General features: G+C 38.0%; 1 protein-coding gene across 6 annotated transcripts in view; it reads right to left on the bottom strand.

Moving 5' to 3' along the window:
• The window catches only part of LOC100650481, a 55,950-nt gene that overhangs the window by 22,979 nt on the left and 14,420 nt on the right, over nucleotides 1–18,551 (bottom strand). For 4 of the 6 annotated variants that reach the window (XM_012308549.3, XM_012308546.3, XM_012308548.3 and 1 more), the window contains exons 2-5: nucleotides 10,877–11,071; nucleotides 10,565–10,668; nucleotides 2,227–2,388; nucleotides 1,273–1,356 (exon numbers count right to left, since the gene is read on the bottom strand). In XM_012308549.3, the coding sequence (XP_012163939.2) occupies nucleotides 1,273–1,356; nucleotides 2,227–2,388; nucleotides 10,565–10,668; nucleotides 10,877–11,071 (545 nt within the window). Of the gene's footprint in view, nucleotides 1–1,272; nucleotides 1,357–2,226; nucleotides 2,389–3,275; nucleotides 3,474–10,564; nucleotides 10,669–10,876; nucleotides 11,072–18,551 lie in introns of those variants that run through there. The other 2 variants (XM_012308550.3, XM_020863137.2) reach the window with 2 other exon arrangements.

Genomic DNA, 18,551 nt, shown 5'->3' with positions numbered 1-18,551 from the left:
TCGTCAGATAGTACAATTTACGTACAGAAGATTAATATCCACGAGCAAACCGATTTCCGTACGAAAAAGTTTGATTTCACAGTTTGCCCAAGATGGAGATTGTGTCACTTGTACCACATTTCCTTTCCAAATGCTACATTTTCTACTCTCAAATTCCAGCCTATGACAATTCCCAGTCTTGTACGATTCTACCACAACCATGCCGTAATTAACGTAATTCCAACCAGAATAATTAGAAAAATTCTTCCACAAGTACTGGCAAAATCGTGAGCACCGAACGAGTCGTCTCCGTTTTACGGTTGCATCGACTTCTTTCTAAGGATACCTCCGGCTCGTGGGAAGGTAAAAAACGCGCACTGAATCGTCAAACAGAGACCGGCAGCGACAATGATGATTTCTACGCTGCTTATGTAACTCTCTAAAGCTAGGTCGTTCGACGTTGGTTCGCTCGTCATCGACGAACGAACGTCATCTCGCAAGAAACAAGAAGAAAGAACTACATACATTATAAAATTTCCTTACTAGAACAGCCATTAGTATTCTAATCGAATATTAATTGGCACGGTGTTCTAACATCGCTCGACTGGAGAACGGATTTTATTGAGTAAGATAAAATGTTGGGTCATCGAGATTACGCGGTGAAATAATAGTTATAGGACACGAGACTTTAGAACGGATCGCGGCAGATATGATCGTAAAAAGTCACGCGAAACGTGTATTTTAGGATACAGTCGGGAATAAAGACAAGAGCGTAAGTAAGTGTCAATGAAGCTTAATCGAACCAGTACAGAACGTTATACATCTAAGTTTTATCTATTAAGACTATTTAATGAATCGTTGAAATTAATGTTTACATTTCTGTGTAAACACACCATATTTAACGAAACATTATTGATATCTATTTCCACTAGTTGTCCACTTACTTTTGTCCCAGACTGTACGTTGTGTGTATTATGTTTTGAGTCGTTTGTAAGAAGCGAACTTGTATGTGTGTTATTTGAGCGAAAACGCTCGAGGCGCCTGGGGCCAGGCAACCCGTTCCACATCGCTGCGTTGCGGTGCGATCATCCTAAATCATAACGCCTGTGCCTATACTTTGAAGCGCGTATACGTGAGTTTTAAGGGTCGTTTGATATCTTTAAACGATGTCCAGGCATCGAAGATTATAGCCTGATAAAATATAGCTTGATAAGAGGTATATAACGGTTGTGAAGTCAAAACAGTGTATGCTGTCTCGTTTGAAGAATACGAACGACGTGAAGGGCTACTTACTTTCTAAGGACAATCGCAGGGCCATGGCCAAACGTGAGAGCGCGTCTACCAAGGGTGTTATATGTCTTTCCATAAGCTTGTCATCTAGCAACCAGCGTTAGTCGAGTTATTAGCTCGAGCGAGGAAACGTGCAATTAGAAATTGATGTCATGTTTGTTTCTTTCATCCTTTTCATTAACAACTGCTATATTTTCTTAATTGCAACTGTTAAATGTGCATTCTGTACAGGGTGTTTTAAACCACATCTCCGTTTTAAAACATGTTACATTAAATCGAATAAGATACGGTACAAGTATTAGAACTTTACAATGGAAAGTTAATCGTGGAGGAATATTTTTGCCATGTCTCAAAATTACTATTTACTTGTAATTCTGATTTTCGGTGTTTTGTATTTGTAAGTGGATATGAAACAGCCTGTACAGGTGCGGACGTTTTCTTGTAACTTTTGTTTCGCAGAGGAAACGTTCGGTTGCAGAGTCGCGGCGCAACCAAGCGTCAAAGAAGCAATCGAGATACCCGAGAGTTAATTGCCAACCGGGCAGTGCCGCGTTTTAGAGATGTATCAGGGGTAAAAAAAGCGATCAAGATGGTTGGTAGTTAATTGTTAAGTAGGTAACAAATACGCAGCGGGTAGAAATATAGCCGTAGCGATTAAGAAAGGAATTCGAAGCTCTCCAGATACGTCTCCTTTCTTATTTCAATGCATTCGACCGTTTTCTGCAGATGGCAGCATAGCTTGGGTACACGTCGGATACACTTGCGGTCATCTAAACTTACATTTGTTAAAAAATTAAAAAAGCAAACATACGGAGAAATATTAATTTATAATCTTCTATATAAAATCTATAAAAATTAATTGTTACGTGTATTATAGTTCATTTTTCAACGTAAAGTAGAGCAAAAGACGCCAGAGAAAGAGAGCAATTACTTACGTATTTGTGTATTTAGACTTACATGCTGGATGATCGTATAATCGATGGATCGGGGTGTCGTTCAAGTTACCCATCAATCTCACCACTATCTTCTCAACGAAATCTCGAACCGTTTCCATCGTGTTCGCATCTTCTTCCTTCGTGGCCAAACCCTGTCGCGAACTGGTAGCTGCATTTTCCACTCCTAAAAAAATTCAAATATTTCTTTAATTTATTTGCAAAACGTACAGTGCTTTGTACTTCATAGACAGCTTTAATTTAATTAAACGATCGACGAAACGACCGATGAGTTTATAACTCCTTTGAGAATTAAAATCAAGGACGTCGTTTAGCCTCGTAATTAATTTCTTCGTTTCTCATCGTTTGCGGTACTTGCACTATCTTTCGATTGAATTGTTCGACTGGAAACGGAAGCGAGATTCATCAAACCGACGTTATTGTGTTCAATTAAGCACACTACATTTAAATTCCTTTGAATCTTCGTAAGGTTCGAAAGGAAAAAGATTCCATGTGAACGATGAGCAGCTGTCCCTGCGATATCATTTTAAACTGGGTCAACGAGCATAAGTCCGGCATCGTTAACGTTACTTTTACCTTATCAGCCTGATATATGAACATTTTATAGCACACATCACATATGTTTCATATATGATTGTCCAATTTTTTCTTTATAAACTACGAACGATTCCTGACAAATAAAATACTAGTTCAATTAACAATCTAACGCAATATCTTCAAAAATGCTAACCTTTTATCGTACGAGATTAACGGACAAGTGACCATTATTTAACACACGACTCTTTAATTTGTTCGTCTAAAAACTGCAAATAATCTCCGCCAAACAAACTACTCGTCTAATTATTCTCCTATATTATTATCTATATTATCGTTCAATTATTATCTTCAATTTAACAAGAGTAACGAAAATATCTGCAAAAGTGACCACGATATTAAAATCAAGTGATCATTCGTCTACTTTAAACAGGTTCCTTAATTTTTCCATCCGATTAAACCCATCCATCTAAGATACAAGATAACAAGCAAGAAAAAGGAAAAATGGAAGCAACTTACTCATTCACGCGGCCGTAACTTTCTCCCCCTTTCGTCAGATCGAACGATTGTCCCAACATGAGCACGAATCGCGCGTTGCCACGAACATTTTCAAAAACTGTCGACCGAATCGATTTGTTTACAATAGGCGCCGGTCGAAATGGCGTATCAAGTATCGGTTCAAGGGAACGACGCGGCGCGATCGCGAATCTTTGTGCAACTGACGCGGCGCTTTCTAAACGAAAGTATCGACCATTAAAGATCTACCACTATAGTCCTTTTTTCCCCTTGTGTTTGTAACCGCATTCTCTTAGGCGAGTACCGCAAGACCGGTATATTTATCAGTTATCACACGGCTTCGAGGCCGCTCGAGCGCGAACAGACATCGATCTTCGCTCGAGGATACTTGGTTCGACGTTTGTCCCACAACGTCGATCCTTTGCCCTTCAGTTGAATCAAAATACAATCTCTTTAGTCTTCCGAATACTCCATCCTTCGTTTCCTATCATCGATCATTATGTGTTTTATTTATTCAATTTTTTACTACAAACTCTCTTTCCACATCCTTTTCTACAGATGGATATTTAAAGATCGTTACGGATCTTTAGACGATTCTGATGAAACTTGATTTTGATGGTCGTTTTGATTGCGTTTTGATGTTGGATGTTGCGAAAGGATCTATGGAATCTTTTATAAATTCTTCTTCTATAATTCTTCTCCGAAGATGGATCTGTAGCGTAGAGCGGAAACTGTTACCGATCTTGAGATCAGTGTGATCGTTTTTGTTGCTTTTCAATCTAGGGCAAGAGTACACTTATGAAACTTCTTTTCAATTTTCTATCACTTGTCCCTGACAAGCATTAATTTCGTGCTTGAAAACGAGGCTTCGTTTATTAAACATTTTTTATCACACACTTTTGTCGAGTTTCAATTTGTTCGTTCTAGTTGCACTCTATTCTCGAAAGTTCGAAAAAAAAAACGAGACTCTATTCGTTGAATATCCTTTTTCAATTTTCCATCAATCTCCTCTTTTCACATTATATCTTCAACAAGCCTACAGTGAACAAACGAGAAAAAATCCTCGGAGGAAGTTTCTTCGAAATTTTTACAATGCCTGCAGAATCATCAACCGACTAACCCGTTCCACTCGCCGATCCTTTCGAAACGTCTCATCCACTTTTTCATCTCCAATCATTCCGTTCGAAGCCAGACTAATCCTTCAGTCTTGATTAGGTATCGCGACTTTCGCGCGCTTCTGCCGTCCTTGTCTGCTATTTTCCATTTCTAAACGTATAGAACCGGTTACTGGAAGCCTTCCTCACCATCGACCAGATCTCGAACAACCTCTCTAAAAGTCTTCGACGACGTTCACTGAAAAATGGCAAGAAAACGCTAGGTTCCACGATATTTTCACCAACGGGACCTGCTTTCACGCTGCCGGCTCGTTCGACTTCCGTCCTTCGCGACTGCAGCTTGTTCGCGTGCACGTTGCAATTATTATCGATACACGATTATTCCCCACGCGTGGACCGTGGCAGTCACCTTGCGGTTGCACAACACGCGCGTGCACGAAGTAAACGACGTGTCGTTGCGAGCCGAGCCGAGAGGAATTCTCCTTCATGGAATAAACGATACGAAAGAAAATTCACGCAGGAGGAGAGGGGAAAAAATGTTGCTCGATCGGTCCGAATGGCGATCGACATTGACCGCTCGGTGACTCGTTTTGCGCGAGCGGATTCTTTCCAGGGATGCGAGTAACGGAGCGGACGAGACGGCGAAAGAAACAGGCAGAAAGGATTACAGGAGTGCGCGATGTTACTCCCAAGAGTACTGGAGCAGAACTGAGGTTCGCTACGGAGGGCCCGGAGACAATAAGACCGATGAGCGCGCGGGAGTTCCGCTTACAACCGGCCCGAAAACCGATCGGAATTCGGCCCCGCGGCTCCTAATCGACCCTGCCACCGTGTCTTAACAACCTGCTTGCTTTAAGCTTTTTCCGCGCCCCTTGCATGATGTCTTGCAGGACAGGAGTAAAGTGGTTTCCTTGGAAATATTTATCTAAAGCTCGTCTTTCTTCTCTTCATGACGAAGAAAATGGTTTGTAGTCTCTTAACGAAGGATTCGGTTAAAAAACGCATCATAGTGAGAAGTTTTTCCCCCGGAATTAGGTATTTGATATTAGGTGTTGCGTATAAAGGTTGGTTTCTTTTTAGTTTTGATAAATTTTTAGAAATATGCGTACAAGTTTCTTCTCCTTTTATATGGCCAAGAATATGGATTATGATTTTGTACGGAGGAACCTGTTTAAAAGACGCGTTGTTAGAAGAAGCTTTCCAGTGCAATTACGAGCTGAAAGTATTTCTTAAGGAAGAATGATATTAAAACACGTTTCGTTAGAAGCTTTTCTCTGCAATTGTAAGCCGAGATTATCATGGATATAGGTTGATCATGTACTTTAGATTATTATAAACTCATGGACGTATTTCCCTAAAGGTTTTCTTCCTTTTATGCAACGAAGGAGATGAATCGCGATCTCACGCGGTAGAACAGTATTAAATGATCTTAAAAGATTAAGGTGCTTTAGATTCTTACAAATTCTTGGAGATATATCTCTAAAGTTTTCTTTCCTTTTATGCAACGAAGAAAATGATTTATGGTCTCTGGAGAAGAACGATACTGAAAGATTTTCATTCTTAAGATATTTATAAATTAAAACTCTGATGAATAAAAGTAACGCGATGTGATCTAGATTCTCGTGAATCTTGTCTCACATTCATCGATCTCGCGAGAGTGTAAAATCTTCAGATTTGCAATCTTTTCAATTTCAAAGATTTTCAAGATTTTCAAATTGGAACCTTTTCGTTATTCTGTTAATATCGTTTCATCGTTCTGAAGGCCATAAGCTATTAAAAAGCTCGCCTAAATTTTCATTTACAATTCCCAATGTAAAACTTTTATAAAGATATTCTAACTGCGTTCTATCATTATCGTCAATGTTTTGTTCTATATTTTATATAAAAATTCAACTTCAGCTAGCTTATTGCAATTCACGAATTTAAAACACAAACGGTAATCAAGCGAAGAGATCGCGAGTTCTATCCAGCTGGAGGATCTGGTTTTCTGAAATTTCGCGCGGCGGAATGCGACGCGATCCATGCCGGTTTCCTAGAAGAAATAACGAGCGTGGATCTTTCGGCTCGCGAAAAACGACGAACAGGGACAAAACTGTTGGGCACGACCGTGCTCTGACCATGTTTGGCGAAAGAACAGATCCTTGGAATAGGCTGTGTAAGTTGGTAGAAATCAAGAAACCTGATGCGTGTATCCATGTACAAAGAACGTATCTCCATTTGGACAAACCTCCTGCGATCTTGCCTCCTTCAGGAATTCATAATTCCTGTAACTCTCAAACTGCATCCTTCAAGCTGGTCTTTCGAACGACTATTCAATTAACATTGTGTAAGCCTTCTCTAACGTGGATAAGTTATCTCGATTTTCTCGGCTTCTTACGTCCCAGACTAATTTTTGCTTCAAAACAGAAACAAGAAATGAAATATCGTAGATTATTTTATGTCTGTCTTAAAGTTAAGAAATTTTCGAAAATTTTCGATCGAAAAGCAAAGAGCTACGATCAATTATAATTCCTTTCACAAATAAAGAAAACTTTTCTTATAAAGAGTAAAATTTAGAGATTGTGACTCGATAGTTAAACACAGAATACACACGTAATATCAGGTTAATAAAACGAAACTACGGATCTTGTTAAAAGTTTCTTGTTCTTCAAAACTTCCTTGAGAAACTTTCCCAACGTTACTCAACTCTCTATACGTACATATGCAGCCTCGTCGATACAAATAAAATACAAAGTATAAAATTCTGGGTGGAGGGGCAAATCCATAGCATAGCATAATTCGATGATAATCTACTTTCGTGCTTGCCTAACGTTATGATCGAATAAGATAAGATCATTTGGGTTAAAAGTATTTATATTCGTGTCAAGCTGAGTAGTTTGATAATGACAAATTTTTTAATTGTCTTCTAATAATAGATTATTTAACTAATTATTAATGGCCTCATAAACGTTGAAATATGTTACGTGTGCATTATATTTGGAATAGTATATTATCGACAATTTGATGGCTATAGTTTTCTCATAATGACAACTGATCTTAATATCTTCTGTTGTAATTATCCTATGTAATTTAGTGCCGTGTGAATATTATTTATTTCCACAGGTTATTTTATCGCTTAGTTTATTAGCTCTCGTAATATAACATCTCCTCACCGATCTCAATGATTCTACCATACTGTTATTCCACGTTTCTGATATCTTTTTTCTTATTACACCTAAAATATACGATATTTTCCTATTCATTCATTATTATCTTCGACTAATAGTGCCTTACAACATACAGCATACAAATTTGATTATTTTGTGTAAAGTTGAAGATCGAACTTCGAGATATCGGAGCTTAGCTAACTCAAAGAACCTTGTCTCACTACACAAGTGACCTGCATCGTAACTTGCACTGTCAAGTTATTCATAACGGGCCGAGGAATCGTGAATCGCGTACATTCCACGTGACGTGAGACAGGAGCATTTTTTTCCATCGAAGAAAAGCTACAGTTTCCACGGGGCCACTATTTTATCCGTCCGCTATCTAGTAGATAGAAATTCTCGTTCCTGATCAAACGGCCCGATACGATTCACGCGGAAAAGATCGTAGGCCGTGTGCAACGAACAATGAGCATCGCGGGGAATCCAGCGTGAGATCATTTTTGCGACCCGTTCTTATTGTTGCCTCTTCCGTTACACGACTTTTCTGACTTGGAACAAGGACGCCCGTTTCAAGATGGCACAATGGTATCTCAGCTCGCGATTCAACGCTGAATCCAACGTCAATTAACATGTTCGCTCCAAGATTTTCTCAGATAGTTATTTCGGGTTAATTTCGTTTTTCTTTATTTTCCTTGCGACTGTTTTTCCCATTCTTTCACTGGATCGCTCGTGTCGTGAATCTCCTCCAATTAGCTAAAGATCCAAGATCCTCTCACAGCTGTTTCCGTATAAAAGCCTGGACAAATTGCAACATTTATTACGTCGATTGACGTTGATCTTTCGTGTTGACAGGTTAGATAATCTTCTTCGATTAGTAATAACGTCTCACGAATTTCTCAATGTTCTTGCGGCAATCTATTTGCATGAGATGACGTTTTGTTGACCAAGACGGCGAATTGATGGATGATTTCGTATATGTTATTTTGTTTTCGCCACGTCGTATGCTTGCAAACGTGTACCTACGTGTTTCGCGTAATTATCACTGATCTTGCGTTATCATATAAAATATGTAAACGGTAAAAATATATATAAGGAAATAGAAAACAGAAAGAAAATTCGAGATAGATGATCGACCAAGTGATAATTATAGCGGGAGAAAATGAAAGTAGTCGGTACAGTAGTAGCCGAATAGTTGAAGAGACGAGAGGATCGCAAGGGAGACGACGTCAAAGCGAGGGAAACAAATGCTACGTGGAACAAGGGCAACGCGATGAAAATTTACACGAGGTCGTTTCGACGTTTAATTAAGCTTTACATCGTCGTTTAGAACAGATGGTTCGAGATTATCGTCGAGTCGTGGAAATTCGCTCGAATTTCACGCCGCTCGCTGCTTCCACGACAAACTCGCAATTAATTCCCTCTCTAGCGCCGTATGCACAACGCGTATCGATTCGTCGATCGTTCACCGCGCCCACGGCTTCCAACCTGCAAATCAATTTTCCTCGAAGGACTTGCAATTGTCCGCGATTCTCTTTCGAGCTCGACCTCTTCGCGATTCCTCCGTGGACAATCGTTTCTCCGTTGCTTCTTTTCAAGGCACTGCATTAGCGAGGAACATGTAGGAATGCTCCACCTTGTGTCGCCTTGGAAGCTGCATTATTTATAAGGGGTCCGTCGGATCGATTTTCTTGGGAACTCGAGGGACGCGTCGATTTTCTTGCATTCGCGAGTTTTACTAGCTGCATTCGCCGTCTCTATTCACTTGGTACTTTTATTCAAACTTTTCACGATATGTTTGGTGAATAATTTTGGATGCAGTTTGGAGCAGAGGATGGCGCAACAGGTAGCTATTGTCGTTTGCAGAATTCGCGAATGCTTTTGAAAGTCTATAGGTTACAGAGACGAGACAGAGATGGAACATTTTGCAGTGGCTGCAAGGAGTATCGGGATTTTCTCTATGCTATGTACCTCTCCTTTTGCTTTATATATTATACTGGATATAAAATATTCGTTTGACTTCCCTTGAGGATGTCCTCAGTACTGAAATTATAAAACATGTCAAAGTAACGGTTCTTTGATATCTTGTTACTCCAATTATAATGCTAGTATTATATATAATTATTATACTATATAATTGCTTTCAAATGTTTATGACAAAATTAATGATAATATTGAAATAAAATCATGATTATATTGTATTTGCTTATTTTCATCATAATACTTTAATTATATGCACTCGTGTATAGTATTATAAGTCTGTAATGTTAGCAAGAAACTTTGGATGAAATTGTATGCTTATAGAGTAGAAACCAGGAAATTATGAATAAAATTCTAAATAAAATAGTAGAAATATTTCCACATAACTGGATAGTCTTCCTAAGGATAACGAGTAAAATGCTTTTTCAAATGACAACTCCCAGTAGATCATTTTATAGCAAGTACTCGCTGAAAAGATGATATCGCTAGGAACTAGTTTGTTTTCCTGCTTTTTCCTCGGACACGTATTAATTGAAATAGTTTCGTCGCTGTTTCTAAAGAAACCGGTTATTGAGTCGATAAAAGTCTTCTTGTCTTCGGTTCGTTTACGCCCTTATATAATTGGTATCAGACCCGTTTCCGGCGATAATCATAACGATTGCAACACGGTTTTATCGATGGGGAAAGTGACAATGTCGATAATCCATGTAATCCATATCGAAAGATCGATCATTTATCACCTGTTCACATTTATATTACCATCAAAGAAATTACATTTATGGTTTCAAATAAGAAAAGGTACTGTTTCATTTTTTCATGTCGACTGATCACAATTAATCAAAACGTTGAATTAAAAAAAAAGTGATTTACTCATAAGTTTGTTTATCGCAAGGAGGATAAATAATTCCAAGGTAAATTTTATAAAATAAATTTTGTATCCTCATTAATATTCTCTGCATTCTAAGTTATGTCGATTGATCAACATACTTCCTAAGCGGCTTATATGCAAATTAAAGATTCGTGGAAATCGTAGAATAAAGATTAATGAACAAACCTGCCACGTAAACTTGTGATTTTGCCGTATTGAAGTATCGATGTAAATCTTTCTCGTCGATCGGCCCACCGAATGTCTCGACTCCGTTTTTCTTCAACCAGTACCTAATAATAAATTCGAATTTCATTAAAAACTTTTCGAAAGTCGAATGATAACGATCGCATAAATGTTATTTTACAAAATTATGCGAGGTAAGAGTTAAATTGAAAGGAGAAATTATGCAATGGTTTAATGAAGTTACTAGAAGTTTCGTAAAATTAAATAGAGTTTCGTATAGAATTGTGTAACGAATTAGTATATCGCCGTGGGAACCTTTGTTGACGGCAAAACAGACAATGCCAAGCGTTATCTGACGGGTCCCAACGGGAGCAGCCTTTCCTGCAGGATTTTCCACCGCAATCCTCGCAGCGGACTCCACGTCCCAAGAAAAATGGCTTTAGACAGCAGGAGCAACGATTCTCGCTCACGGGAATTTGTTTTTCGTCCTCCTTCGAGTCTCCAGACTTCCTGCAACATCGCATATAATTTAGAAAAAATTCTGCCGCTTAATGAAAATTGATGAATTATCTGGCGAATTAAAAATTTCTATACTAATATATTAAATTAAAAATTACTGATATTTGCTATTGGAATTTTCCTGCTACTAACGCAGGTGATTAAGCATCAATTTTATTGCGAACTTACGTTCAGAAATTTTTTTACGATGAATATTCCAAATGTTTTCGATCAAGGGAAACAATACTTCGTCGTGCATCGACAATTATAATCACACAATGGTACGAAACGACATTGAGGACACAGTGGTGGACGAAAGAAAGTTTAAAATTGCTACTTGCGTATATGTAATAAATTAGTAACTTTCAACTTTATGTCCATTCATTTCTCTGGTCAAATGCATTTCCAGTCTCTAAGGTTATGGTGTTTGCTGGTGGTACCCTCTCACTTTCAAACTTTCTTTCATCCTCCACTGTACATCTCGATAATACAGTTTATGAGAATTTGCTTTTATTAGATGGCCATTATCAAATGATCGATATCCAATATTTCCACAGATATTTACTTACAATTGTTAATTAAAGTGTCACGAACAGGTAGTCTACATAATTCGTAGAACGTTTATATGCACGAAACGAACTATCGGTTATCGACTATAACAGCGCGGTTCCGCGATTGCGATTACTCGATGTAGAGGCGCTCTAGGAGGTGCTGCACGCTTTGCAACTTAGACGCGTAACCGGTCGAGTGCAGTGTACACGTTATTATGTAACCACTTTTAAATAAATATACTTTCGAAATGCTTTCTTGCCTATATCAAATCCAGTTAACTTTCCACGACGACCTGGCGGTAACTCTATTACACAACGCTATCCATTACAAAACGTTTTTACGCCTAATGAACGATATATATACATTGGTTCACGAAAATAAGCGGACACTTGCCATAGCATGGCTTTCATGTTGTACATGCTGTCTGAAAAATTTTGAGATTTTATTAACACCATAATGAGACTGTCACGATTATATTGATAAGATTTGAATCCAATTTGAAAATGTATATAGAAACTGCAACATATTCACTGCAAACTCATGTACATAGTAAAAAATTACCTATACAGTACGGACAACTATCTCGAGAATGTAATAAATGTTAAATATGGCCTCACTGCGTGTTGAGATTTATTAATGTAATGGTAATTGATTGTTTAATTATTTCTGTAATTCCTGCGATATATATATGCTTGTATTAAATCTTATAGTTTCTATATATATACATATTCAAATTTATTTTAAACTCGACCAATATAATCGTCAGCGTTCATAATGATGCCAGTGATGATTTCAAAATATTTCGCATAATACGAATAACATATTCGTAAGAGATGTCTACCAGTCGATCTTTTCCGTCTTTTCCGAAAGAATCCTTGTTCCATTTTCGCCAATATAATTACAGTTCCTCTATCTTGATTCTCCTTTACGAAAAACGGAAGCCAGAAATTACCAAGGGACTAATTTCCATAAACGTCGATTATTTCCTCCGCTTTTGTGCCACGAAACAACGCATCCATCATTGTCGACGCGTCTCTGCCGCTCGTCAATTATTCATGCACGTAGGTATTACCCGATGTCCAATGATAGGTCACTGCGTTTAATGAAATTTTCGCCAGTTTGCATTTGGGTACGAAGCATTAGCATATGCCCCGTTACAACGTACAACGGTTTGCTAATTTCGTTATTGTTCCACAAAGAGGAACGACCACGTTGATGGAACTTTTATTAACATTAAATGTTCATTTTCTTTTAATTCGTATTCTATTTGTGGAAATATGGCTGGTTGATTATACATATTATGTACTTTGTTCGATATTTCGAATAGATTAGGAATGAAGTATCGATTTGAATAGAATCCCGTGTTCTTACCGAAGGATTAATACATATTTTATCGCTTACTCAGATCGTTATCGATTTCCTATAGCCAATTAATTATTTCGAACAATGCATCACTCCATATGAACACGCTCTCCATTTTCTCATTTTTCAACATTAAATTACACCGTACAAGAGATTGCATTCAAGAGAACCAATATTTAAACAACTCTCAATCGCAAACGAGGAAAAACTTGAAGAAAAAGCCCTAAATTACACAAAGAACGATGATAACCTAATAACACAGAAAACACGCTAGGATCACTAATGAATTCGACCAAGGCACTGAATAAATTTGATCGAAGAATCTCATGACTCACAAATCACGCTGTACCGCGAGATTCTTATCTCACGATATAGTTTTCATCTGTTCCACTTGCTGCACGATATTACGACACAGAAGTGTGACACGATGATCCACGATGATGGAGGATCAATCCTCGCGATCGAAGAAAGTGGCAGCAGCTCTCAAACCGGCGTGGCTTTCTTCGTCTCTTTCCATGTCGGAGGTGACAACCTTCACCACGACCACTTCGATGGTTATCAACAGAAAAAGCACCATGAACGTCGCCATATTGTACTTCTCCTGTCCAGGGACTACTCTTTCTGCCTCCAGCAGCAACGTGGCGATGATACTCGAAACGTAGCCCAACATCGTGCTTCTGTTTTCACTTTCAATTCAACGGCAAGCCGCACTTCCGCCTTATTCACCTCGATTTTGCGTTGGTAAACTGCCGGCAATGAGTGAAGGGGCGAAGAAGGTGCACCTAGATCTTGCTACTTCTCGTCACGAATGTATAATATAAACGAGAACTTACTCGTAATGTGCAGTCTATCACACGGATTAACCAACTGGAAAACGAGCACCAGTTTTCCTTGCATATGATGTGCGTCAATCGTTTTTGTCGCTTCCTATATCGTTTCTGTCAGACTACTAGCTCTTTGTATTACACTTTCTCGATTTCTTACATATATATATGCAAGTTATAGAACAATGATATATTTCTTTCTAGGTTTTTGTTCGATTTTTCAATAATATATTTACATTATTATCTGAAAAATGAATTGTTCATTTCTTTAAAATTAGTTTCGCTTTTAGATAATTTATATTCGAAATTGGTGTAACTAATATCTTGATAACTGGAATTAAGTTTCTTCGTTAAAGGATATTGAATTTTAATTGACGATCTTTGTTTGATCTATTTCACATCTTTTAATTTAATTTGAATCGCTAATGGAGTTCTTTTAATGTTCGTATTGGCTCGACGGATAATACTATTTCTTCCACTTTTATCACACATTTCTTTTTCCTCTGCGACGATCTATTTCGAGGTTCGCTGATTTATTCCCTTTCTCTTCGCGATGAATACAACTTAATACCTCGCACACCGGCTGTTTTTCAACGATCTTTTTGCCAGACGCTCTCAAAAGCTGTGTGCTTTTTCTCTTTCCGTCGACGCTTGTCGGTACCGCTCTTTCTCTCGCCGATAATTAAACTCAATCACGCTGATTCTGCGGCTCCCAGCGCAGCAAAAAACTGGCTTCCAATGCAGACATTCGATTGCCTGTCGCGCAGCCGATAGATTGATGCGCTTTCCATGCAAATGTGAAGATTCAGCGATCTATTCGACAGAGATTCTTCGAGCCGACTTCAAGGATAATTCCTGCAGATGATCCTCGCAGCTTCGACAATACTATCGAGAACCGAAAATAATCAAATCGAGTCAGATCTTTCCTCTTCGATTACAAATATCAATCTATGCAAATCAGATCCTCTTCGAATGATGTTTCTCACAAATCTGTGATGTAACTGTCAGAAGGTCACATTAAACCTCTCGAACAGTTCATCATTTATAGGATAATCGACTCGACTTTCTTCCTTATTGTAGCCTAAGTAATAGGTAACCAAATTAGGGTTGATTCCTCCTCTTCAATTAAGTGTGCCAATTTCTGCAGAATGGAATCTTGCAACAATATTCATTACAAATGTGTGTAAATCACATTAGGTCTTCGGAATATTTCACCACTGACGAGCAATCGACTCAGCTTCTAGCGTGATCGAGTCGAATCTTTCTCTTCTCTTCCGATGTGGATACAAAGAAAACTTTTGTAGATCAGAATAGAGTCCGAAGAAGAAAATCACACTGAATTTCTCGAACAAATCACCAACGGCAATGCAATCAAACTTCCGATATAATCGAACGATCTTCCTCCTCCTCTTCGATGGTTATTCATATAACAACGTTCGTAGACCATACGTAGAATCCTGTTGAAGCAACGTTCTTCGCAAGTCAGTGATCTAGGTAAAAGATCACACTGAGTCTTCGAAACAATTCACCAGCAGGAAAACAATCGGCTCAGCTTCCCTCCTCGCCACCAGTCAAAGGAATCAACCGAAAGCGATCTCTCTTGCAGCTGGATCTTCCATTCAACTGAGTTCACGGACCATTTTCGTGGACACCGCTGGCGAACGGTGCCGATCAACTCGTTCCTTTGTGCCGGAGTGCCGGTTTGAAAGTGACAGTAGCTTGGCCGGTCGGGGAAACTCGGTGTTATGCACACGAGCTACACGGTATGGTAGGAGATCTACCTAGTTCAAGATCTTTCCCTTTGGTTTGAGGAGAGGTTGAGCACCCCTATCCATCAATTAACCTGAACTTTCACTGGATTTCGACTCTGTGTTTCGAGAACTAGTGGCGGCAAAAAGACAAAAAAGAAAAAAGAACAAGAGCAGCAGCCGACTCGGCCGAACCTTCGACGTCAATTGACGAAATCGTCGCTGGTTCGAACGCTGTTATAGGTCGAAATCGAGAATCCCCCTTGGCGTGGTCTGATGCATGACGTAATTTCGAAAGTGCCACACAGCGATTGTTACGTGTTATATACAACCTTTCACGGGTTCGCCAGATAGCTCTAGATCGTGATATTTCGTAACAGTATACTTACATTATATATGTAAATCATCGATTCGATTAGTTCGTTCGAATAAAGACGAGCTTTTTTTTTCAGATGATCGGTTTGAAGGTTGGCAAGATGTTTGTTAATAGAAAAGAGAATTTTTCTCGTTATATGTACCATGCTTGGTACGAGGCGAGATTTCACGCTTGGTAATCTAGGACACGGGTTTACGATTATAAAAGAAACGATATTTTATGTAGGCCGTGAATCGAAAGAGAGAGTAGCTTGTTTACTAAATCCTTTTGAGCGAACGATTATTCCGACGTTATTAAAATTCTGCTCCCTCAAGTAGTATAATACGGTAAGATATGCTACAAAGAACGAATCCTATAACGAGCAATTATTATGACGAAAAGCAGAGTGCTATAACGCACAAAAATGTTACAATGAACATGAAGAAATATCGACCACTTTGCCTTCGTTATTGTGGTAAAAAGCAAACACTTTCGAATCATGCAAATGGATGGAACAAGCACCAGATGTCACAGTCAAGGAAAAAATGTTGCCAAACATGATCGTCTCATCATTTTATGATTTTCACTAAATAATAAATTTCATATAACTTTTACCACTTGTCTTTTAGTTTATATTACATTTAGCTGCTGTTTAAATCCTTACACTGGCGATAACATTGAATTTCAGTGTGGGCCTGGGACGAATTACTCTTAAATATGTATGTTTCAGTGTCGAACAGATGCTACAACGTACGTGGTTTGAAAATCAATTTCGTTTGTTTTAGCATATCTTACGTATATTCTTCCTATGTACCCTCGTCTTGTGCTCTTAATGTTCGCTATATATAAATACTATATATAATTCAGTGTTACACCTGACTACAACGAGAAAAAGATAGTACAAACAAGACTCGATGCATTTGAACTGGTTGAAGGAGAAATAGTTCATATATTACTCACTATCTGCAATTTTTTGTTCACATAAGTGGATTACGTTGATATGAGTTCAGCTAGCATAACACTTTAACGATAGCGCACGCCAATCTGCATTCTATGTGAAATTAAATATATCAAATAACATTTTTAAATTATTTAGATCGATAATAATTAAGATTGCTAAATAACATTTAATAATCCGAGCATTTTTGACACATCAAAAGTTGTTGTTCGATAGAAATACTTGTAAAAATGAATGGGTATATTCGAAGGTATATTTCCTTGTAATAAATCAAGTTTGGATAAATGAAATTTTACCGTATACCATATATTAATGTCATTATTAGATTCACAGTATCTCGTTCTACTGATGTCTGACGCTACGCACTGAAACGTATCCAAATCATGAATGACCTAATGCAGCATAATCAAGCCACAATCTTCTCCAGTAAAAAACAGACTGTTACAAAGCTCGTACTTTCTATGTCTTCCGGAATTTACGGAGAAATTGTTGTTTTTTAAATTACAAGAGATTTCTAGAATACCAAATAGCATCGGTTATATCAAATCGCGTAGGATTTTGGTAAGATCATAAATTACCACACTATGTAGGTTTCGCCGGAGGCCTTCACGTGTGATTAGTATTTTTCGTGCCCACGTGTCGTTAATAGCTATAGGATTACGCGATGAAATTGCGTGAAAGGTATTTCTATTCCCAGTTATTGCGAAACGATGCTTACAATCAAGGAGAATATCTTACGACACGTGCTACTCGCTAACATACCGAATTAAAATTATAAGCAAATAACATTGTCTTCTCAATCACTTATTATAATAGTGAAATTTATGTTTGTTTTTTAAATAATTTCGTCACGTTTGCCAAGTAACCGCACCTTGTTATTTCGTAATAAATCTGTTTGATAAGATCGCTCGAATACTTTCAATTCCACCTCGAAGTAAAATACAGAAATTTAATGGAAATTATAGGATGAAATAAAAATTGTAAACTGGAAAACGACATTCTTCTTTCATTTGCGTAAGAGCAAGATTTATATTTGTTTGTCAAACAATTTCGTTGTTTTTCGCATACTTCGTTATTTTGCGATAAATCTATTTAATAAAATGGCACGAATATTTTTAATCTCGTCTCGAGGCAAAATACAGGAACTGTTAAAATTGTTTTGAAAATAACACGACGATGGCGTGATTTATGTTCGCCAGAACGATCCAATTAAACCTTGAACCTCGGTAATAAATAATAGTTCGCGTAGTTGGTTTCTGTCCTCCATTTTTACGGAAATCGATCTGTTTCGCTTCTCGTTTCCACTCGGATTCCTCGCGATTCCGTGTTAACATTCGCATCGTATATTCTGGTAGGCTGAAAAGCTTGGCCATTAATCGATATCCGAACTATCGTACTTTAACCACATTTCCATCTACTTGATATTTAACTTTATCGAACTATGTAATTTTTCGAAGAAAACATGGTAACAAAGACTGCGTTTGTAATTTTTTTTCATTCCGCATGAGGTGCAGAAAATCACAGCACGTTATGTTCCATCTGTTAAGAATTTTAAATTACAAATTGTTCACCTCTAAATTTTTCTATAACGTGTCAGCGCCGTGAATATGTTTGCTTTTGCCTCAATATTTTTTCTTTATTCTCCGCGTATGATATTGAAAGCCAGAAGTAACATTCAAAGAACTTTATCCTC

This window comes from Bombus terrestris, chromosome 5 (assembly GCF_910591885.1).
Source record: "Bombus terrestris chromosome 5, iyBomTerr1.2, whole genome shotgun sequence".
NCBI lineage: Eukaryota > Metazoa > Arthropoda > Insecta > Hymenoptera > Apidae > Bombus > Bombus terrestris.
This window is presented reverse-complemented; position numbering and strand designations above follow the sequence as displayed.